This window comes from Oratosquilla oratoria, unplaced genomic scaffold (genome assembly GCF_046742065.1).
Source record: "Oratosquilla oratoria isolate Oo_2021 unplaced genomic scaffold, ASM4674206v1 SCAFFOLD99, whole genome shotgun sequence".
NCBI classification, from domain to species: domain Eukaryota; kingdom Metazoa; phylum Arthropoda; class Malacostraca; order Stomatopoda; family Squillidae; genus Oratosquilla; species Oratosquilla oratoria.
Window position 1 is genome coordinate 372837 of NW_027467763.1, and position 8754 is coordinate 381590.

At 42.7% G+C, this 8754-nt stretch overlaps 1 protein-coding gene across 1 annotated transcript; it reads left to right on the plus strand.

The window, feature by feature from the left end:
- The first annotated feature begins 204 nt into the window (after positions 1-204).
- On the plus strand, positions 205-3246 carry LOC143024150 (uncharacterized). The gene has a single exon (XM_076182935.1). The coding sequence runs from the start codon at positions 205-207 to the stop codon at positions 3244-3246; it is 3042 nt and encodes a 1013-aa protein (XP_076039050.1).
- Positions 3247-8754: the final 5508 nt, after the last annotated feature.

Genomic DNA, 8754 nt, shown 5'->3' on the forward strand with positions numbered 1-8754 from the left:
GGCAAGGTAAATGGTGTCATCGCGGAAGTCTTAAGGGACAACGGATCGACGGGGTGTTGTGTCAAGGAGAGGCTTGTAACGCCTGACAGTTACACCGGAAATTCTGTAACCGTGAGTCTTATCAACGGGACTCGGGTGAACTGCCCCTTAGCTACGGTTGAAGTGGTTAGTCCTTTCTACACCGGACGAGTCATCGCTGCAGTCATGGAGGAGGTGGTAGCAGACTTGGTTATCGGAAACATTCCTGGAGCCAAGAACTTTTGCTCACGGGAAGCCACCACCCAAACCTGTGCAGCGGCGGTTACCAGAGGAGCCGCCAGAGCAACCAACCAGGTAAAACCTCTGATACTTTCATCTGTTTCAGATCTTGCAAATAGTGAGGACGTAGTTGCCGAGCAAACGACCGATCCCACACTTGCCATGGTTCGTAAGAAGATTCTAGAGGGACATTGCAGAACTTCTCGGGGAACGGAAACCAGATTCCTTAAGAAAAGGGGAAGACTTTATCGCAGTACGGTGTATCCAAGCGGGGACTCGAGACTACAGTTCGTCGTGCCAGAGAAGTACCGCCTGGCAGTGTTTAAGCTGGGTCATCATGCTGCACTAGGTGGACACATGGGAGTACAGAAAACTCAGGATAGAATTCAATCACAATTTTTCTGGCCTGGGATAGGCAGAGAGATAGTGAGGATGGTGAGGTCATGTGACGTATGTCAGAAGACTACAGATCGCGGCCGAGTGAAGCCTGCACCACTCGGACCATTGCCTCTGATCTCTGAGCCATTCCAGCGAGTGGCTGTGGACATCGTTGGACCTATCATCCCAAGGGCAGCTGACGGAGCCAAATACATCCTTACCTGCGTGGACTTCGCGACGAGATGGCCTGAAGCAGTACCCCTTCGCAACATTGAAACCATAACTGTCGCCGAAGCAATGTTCGAAATCTTTTGTCGCGTGGGCATTCCTAAGCAAGTGTTGTCCGACCGGGGAAGCCAGTTCACTTCAGTCATGATGGAAGAGTTGCTGAGGCTACTGGCTGTGAAAGGGCTCAGGACTACCCCTTACCACCCTATGTGCAACGGGCTCTGTGAGCGCTTCAATGGCACCCTCAAGAAGATGCTGAAGTGGATGGCAGCCGAGCAACCTAAGGAGTGGCCACGATTTATCGCCCCTCTACTATTCGCCTACCGCGAAGTACCCCAAGCTTCACTACAGTTCTCGCCATTTGAGTTAGTCTACGGCAGGTCAGTTCGTGGTCCTCTGCAAGTATTGCGAGAACTCTGGGACGAAGAAGAGCCTGACCCCGCAGTGAAGACAACTTATGCATATGTGCTGGACCTGGCCGAACGACTACGAGAAACCTGTGAAGTAGCAAAGCAAGAGCTACTGAAAGCTAAGGAGGTTCAGAAGGCGTACTACGACAAGAAAACGAAGCTGAGGATCCTCGAGGAAGGAGACCAGTGCCTCCTCCTCCTACCCACCGCGCACAACAAGTTGCTGTCGCAATGGCAAGGACCTTTTGAAGTAGTCAAACGTCTCAGTGACTTAAACTACTTGGTGCAAGTAGGACCAGACCAAAAGAGGTTCCACATCAATATGCTGAAGAAATATTACACACCTCAAGTTACATGTTCGGCAGTTGTTCAAGAATGTTTGAATAGAAGAGGAGATCGTGTGCTATCACCTGAACAGTGCGAGTGTTTGCAGCTTGTCGAAGGCCAGTTCAAGCAGTCGCAGATGGTCTGTGCCGCCGTGGTTGTACCAGAGGTTGAGGAATTGGCAGATTGCGCACCCCTTACCCCTGAAGCTATCCAAGGCGAAACGGTGGAAGATGTGAAAGTACCTCAAAGGCTTGGTCCAGAGCAGAAGAGACGTGTAAATTCTACTCTCCAGCGACATTCCGCAGTGTTCTCCGATAAGCCTGGAGTCGCCAAGGTGGACTGCCACGAAATACGGCTGACGAGCAGCGTACCAGTCAGATTGAAGCCATACCCGATACCCATTCGTCTGGTGGATGCAGTCAAGAAGGAGATAGACAACATGGAAGCTGCAGGCATCATAGAGAAGTCATCGTCTCCCTACTGCAGCCCTATAGTAGTTATACGCAAGAAGGATGGAGGTGTACGAATCTGTGGAGATTACCGCGGAGTAAATGCAGTAACCCAGGTGGATGCAGAGCCAATGAGTGATCAGCGGGAAATGTTTGCAAAGGTCGCCAACTCCAAAATCTTTTCAAAGATGGATTTGGCGAAAGGATTCTTCCAGATCCCGCTGGAGGAGAGAAGCAAACAGGTCACGGCAGTCGCAACACCCAACGGACTTTACCAGTTCAAAGTACTACCTTTTGGACTTACCAACTCCCCAGCAGTTTTTAACCGTGCCATGCGACAAGTTCTACACGGCATCCATGGAGTGGAAGCTTTTGTGGACGATATACTCATCCACTCTTCTACTTTCGAGGAACATCTGGAGATCCTGGAGAAGGTACTTAGGAGACTTAGTTCAGTGAATATGACAGTCAAGCCGTCTAAATGCGAACTTTTCCAACAGGAAGTACAGTTCCTGGGACATACCTTAGGCGAAGGACGATGTGGATGCCAGGATAGCAAGATAATAAAGATCAAGAATGCATCTCGGCCGACCACGAAGAAACAGGTCCGATCGTTCTTGGGACTTGTGGGCTACTACCGCAGGTTCGTTCCAAATTTTGCTGTCCTCGCCTTGCCACTCACAGAACTTCTCAAGAAGAATGCTCCTAACAAGTTGACATGGAGGCCTGAACAGGAGGAAGCATTTACGATGCTTAAGAACCTCCTCTGCAAGGAGCCGATACTTCAACTACCGGACTTCAACCAGCCTTTCATCCTCCGCACCGATGCGTCCCGAGAAGGCATTGGTGCTATCCTGATGCAAGAAAAGGATGGGGATATTTTTCCTGTTAGTTATCATAGTAGGAAGCTGAAGCCAGCGGAGTTGAACTATAGTACTGTGGAAAAGGAGTTGCTTGCAGTTGTAGAGGGCATCAAAAAGTATTACTACTTCCTCTATGGAGATAAATTTATTTTAGAGACTGATCACTTGCCTCTTTCGAGCCTTAGGACCTCCAAGAACGCCAACGCCCGAATCATGAGGTGGGCATTGTATCTCCAGCAGTTCAACGTGGTCATCCGGTACATCAAAGGAAGTGCAAATGTTGGAGCTGACCTGATGTCCCGACTGCTCGAGAAGGACGTACAAGTGCAGTAATTGTACTTATTGTACTTATCGTTATGGGATATTATAGTTGTGCAGATAGATTTCAATTCAATTACATATCAGTGTCTCATGTAAATATTACTGAAGTAATTGGTTAGACATTGCGTAGAGCAATATCTTTTTGTGTGGGCGAGTGTCACAGATCACTTGTGACTTGTAAAATTTGGCTGAATTATACATACAAACAACTGTTTAACTATTATATCAATTACAGTAATTTTTGAAGAAACTAAGTGGTTTGCGAGAGTATCACCAATTTGCGTAATTGCAGTTCGAAACTCTGAAGCTTCAAATGCCAAGACTTGGAAACTCTGAAGCTTCAAAACTCCGAAACTTCGAAACTCAAACTCCGAAACGCGAAGGGTAGAGGAAGGGAGAATCGCAGAATGGACAGTGAAGAATCGACAAAGCCGGTGGAAGTCGGGACTACTGGAGCAAGAGTACGGTCTAGCCGGCGTATCTCCATATCACCATTGAGACTTCGTTCTATATCGAATCGTCTGGGTGAGCTTGGACCGGTGGAAGAAGTACGGTCGGCAAGGAGCTGCAGGCTGGACCAGTCAACTCGCTTCATCGCTCGACTTGGCGAGTGAATCCCCCCCCCCCCAGTGATAGGTGTCGCCCGTGCAAATTCGGAGTATTACAGATACTCGCGGCTACAAGAAGTTGAAGTATTGACTCTTATAACAGTTATCTGCCAGAGTTGTGATATTGTATTTCGTAATTTGTGAACATTTGAACTTTGAACGTTATGAACACTGTGGATATTGTGAAGAGCCGGTTGTTCTCGCCCGCCGGTGAGATTCGCTGTACCAAGCAGTCGAGTGAAATTGAAATCTAAACTTATTACTAGATTGCATTGGTAATTTGTATGTATACATAAAATTGTATCATTAATTATTGGTGTGAGAGATTGATGGGTTGTTATGTGTGAATATATGTAATTATTAATTATTGGTGTGAGTGACTGTTCGCTAATTATTAGATTGAAATCAAACTTGTTTGATTGACCCCGCTCTCCGACATTAACTTATGTACCACGCTATACAGAAAGAAGTACCCACACAAAATTTTAAATGTTTATGTAGAACCCTCGTAGGTCAGTGAAGCTGCCGGAGAAATTTAACTTGTGTATTGAAATTAATATTTGGTCAACTCCTACCGAGGTGTAAAGTTCTGACACCCTGTGCCAATATAATTGAAGAATTTATTGATGATAACGATGTCATTTTGATGAATGACTGTTCCAAAACTAGGTTTGATGTCTTTCACAACTCAAGTTCTGCTATAGACCTAACTGTTTGTTCATCATCCTTAAGATTAGACTACAGTTGGTCAGTAGATGAAGATCTACATGGTAGCGACCACTGGCCTATCCATATCAAATACTTAAAGAACACTCCCTCCTCTTGCTTACCTAAATGGAAGACAGGAGAGGCTAATTGGGAATTATTTAGGAGATCCACAGAGATTAATTATAAGACTGGTGATTTTGGTAGTAACTCTGATGCATATGATTATCTGGTAGACATGATACATATTGGTGCTTTCTCTTCCATTCCTAGGACAGCTGGTAAACCTCAACGCCCAGTAGTCCCCTGGTGGAACGATGAATGTGCTTTAAGCAGAAAGATGACCAGAACTTGCTATAAGAGATATCGGAGATATCCTTGTTTAGTCAATAAGATCTTCAAGAAAGCAAGGAAGACTTCAATTATCATAGGAATCTTAAAGGCAGGAAAAGACTCTCATGACCCACAAAGTTACAGACCTATTGCTCTCACTAGCTGCATTTGTAAGATCTATGAAAGAATGGTTAATATGCGTTTAGTTTGGTTTTTGGAATCTAAAAATCTGCTATCTAACAGACAGTTTGGATTTAGAAGAAATAAGTGCACTCTGGACCCCTTACTTTTTATCACTCGTGAGATTCAGAATGCCTTTACAATTCAGAACTCGAGCATTGCTGTGTTTTTTGACTTGAAAAATGCCTACGATACTACCTGGCGGGGAGGCATTTTGAAGCAAGTTGCAGAGTGGGGTATCGGGGGTAATATGTTCAATTGTTTAAAGGACTTCTTGTCTGATTGTTATCTAAAAGTCATAGTTGGCTTTTCTTTCTCTTGTGCATATCTTCAAGAGGAAGGGATTCCCCAAGGAAGTGTTCTGCGTCCTACACTCTTCAGCATAGCCATTAATAGTTTGTTAGAACAAGTTCCCGCAGGAGTTCATGGATTGGCTTATGCTGATGACTTCGCTATTGTGTGTAGCAAACCGACAACACTAGAAACAGGCCAAAAGATTCAAGAGGTTATTAACTTAGCAACAGCATGGGCTAATAGCAGGGGCTTCAGATTCTCTGCTGAAAAAACCAAAACCATAAGGTTTTCCAGACTAAGACGCAAGGAAGAGAGAGGGTGTCATATTACCATATGAAGATGAAGTAAAATACTTGGGTCTGGTTTTGGACAAAAGGTTGACATTCACAAATCACATAAACGAGGATACACTGTTAAACAGCGACTTAATATACTAAAGGTAGTGTCTCATTTCAACTGGGGAGCAGATTGTATAACTTTAATAAGGCTTTACCAAACATTGTGCCCTAGCAAAATGGATTATGGATGTCAAATTTATGGATCGGCATGCAAAACTTCATTAAAGAAGCTTGATATAGTCCACAATATGGCTTTGCCGATCTGTTTGGGAGCCTATAGAACATCTCCAGTGGATAGCTTGTATGTAGACGCAGGAGTTCCTCCCCTCTATATTCGCAGGGAGGAATTAAGCCTTAGATATATATCTCGTGTCTTGACATCAAAACAGAATCCTAACTTCAAATATGTAAAGCAGCCGGTAGACAGAGCTCCAAGGAAAAGTACTCTGCTGAAACCTTTAGAAGTGAGATGTGAAGTTGGGACACAGAAGGTAGGACTTGTTCCTAATACAATTGCTGAGATCACGCCTCCCAAATCCCCTCCTTGGAACCGATGCCCCACTGTAATATGTCCTCTTAAAAAGAAGAAGAATAGAACTGCTGTAGAGCTAAAAAGCGAATGTTTAGAACATTTATCAGTACATGCTGATTCAATTTTTATTTATACAGATGGATCAAAATCGCAAGATGGTGTTGGTTGTGCTGTTGTATCTTATAGCACAGTTTTAAAGAGAAAGTTGCCTCATTTTAGCTCTGTTTTTACTGCTGAACTGCTGGCAGTCAGCAACGCCCTCAAATTTGTTTTTAATTCTGTTCCATGTAATAAGAACGTCGTTATTTTCACAGACTCCATGAGCATTGTATCCTCTCTAAATACATTATTATCTCGTCACTTTTTAATCCAAAAAATACAGGACTGGTTGATTCTCATTAACAACAGAGTAGATGTGTAGGCGAATAAAATCGTCTGGTTTGTAACGAAGTTTGTTTTTTTGAGGAAGAGAGAGAGAGGGAGAGAGACATCTCTTAGAAAGGGATGTACCTTTCAGGACATTGGGCTATCAAACAACAATTTTGTATGTGTGTAGAAATGTATGTATGTATGAAAGTATATACGTATGTATATGTATGTATGTATGCATATGTTTGTATGTATGTGTGTATGTATGTAAATTATATATGTATGTGCGCATTGTCACGTATCTACCTGGCACGTCAACATTAGATAAAAAAAGGTTACGGAGTTCGGAAAGATCATTTACCGGAATAATTGAATCAATGTCAATTTATACATTTACTGAAAACAGATTAGGTAAGTCTCGCACAACATATAGCAATGTAAATAGATAAGTAGCCATTTTTATCCACAATTAGATTGTAGCAAAATCACACGTGAATTTAATGTTACCCAAAGAACATCTTTTGAAATTTGACAACTCAGTACAACTTTCTGGGAATATTTCGTAGATTACTATAAAGATTCTTATATATCCATCTTCCACTAATTCTTCGAAAAGATTACCGTTTTTTAACAAGTCTATCTATATCCCAAGAACTTTTTCCCCCTTATAAGGGAGGTAGCCAAGTCAAAGGGATGTACCTTCTTTATGGATGGGGATGACAGGTGGTAATGGACATGGAACTGCCTAGTGTAGGGTTTATGGTCTCTTGCATCCCCCATCATTCTTATGTTCTTATGAATTTACAGGTCATAAGTTAGTCCTATTCCACCAAACCGTTCTATTACTTTTTAAAAAACGTCACTAAGATCACATCTGTTACCAAGGTGTTAAACTAGTAGTGATGTGGTACCAAACATAAAAGTAACAAACACATATTATCTTTCATATGGAAACAAATTAGTAGGATATTTACCAACGGTGACTCCGATGCAGGGAGGCACAAGATGTAAACAATCGCATGGCAAAATGATTTGTCACCGCTTTCCTATGGGTAGGTGTTATTTCGTAAAGATAAATAAATAAATGAATGAAATAAATAAAATAGATAAAATACTTTCTAACCCTTTCACATAACCATAGGATTCTTTACACAATAGACACAATGAAAAACGCTCGTACACATACAGCAAAAATAGGAATGCACTAACGCCTAGAATTGCCAGTCACGTAGGCTCCATAACTGCGTATAACATATGCGTTATATATACGCTTGCCTCCCGCAGGCAAAAGCGCGGCGATGAGATAAGGGAAACTGCGTTAGGCGAAATTACGCAATCCACACCTATGGGATACAAAAATGATGGTATAGGTGCAGGCATGTAATAATAAATGAATGTATGTGTGTGCGTACAGTATATATGCATATAGGAGTGTAAATATGTATATGTGGGTATATATGTATATGGGTATGCATGAATGTGAGTTTACATTTGTGTATATATGCACACACACACACACTTTCAACGAACGGACGGCTTGAAGAACGTTCTGAAGAAAAGTGAAGATTGTGGATCCCAACGCAAAGAGAAGTGCCTTTTTGTATTTGCAGGGTGGGGGGAAATTGCTCGTGGAGTAGTAGGAAAGTAGGGAAAGAGGAAACGGGGAGGGATTACTGAGGGAAATGGAAGGAAATGAGAAAGGAGTAGACTTGGCCCAGGCAGACGGGCAAAAGGTAAACAAAAGGCCTCCCGATGATGATGAAATGTCTAATAAAAATGTAAAGATTAGAAGTATAGACAAGAGCAATACAGTAGAAAGTGATGAGAATATTTTCCAGGGATTTAAAGAAGGAGGGGGGACCCCCCCCCCCCGACTGACAAGACTAGAAGAGAAGGTCGATAAGATGATCGAGGACTTGGAGCGTAGGTTCGGTCATGTTGACAGTATTATACGAAGAGTGGAAAAATTGGAAGAACTAGAGAGGGCGAACAAAAACTTAACTAAGGAAATTGAAGAATTAAAACAACAGTTAAAAGAAGTAAAAGAAGAGAATAAAGTCTTAAAGGAGAATAATAAGGAGAACAAGGAGGGTTGGAAAAAAATTCATGAAAATAGCAAAGTTGCATTCACTGACATAATCAGACAGCAAATGAATGAACA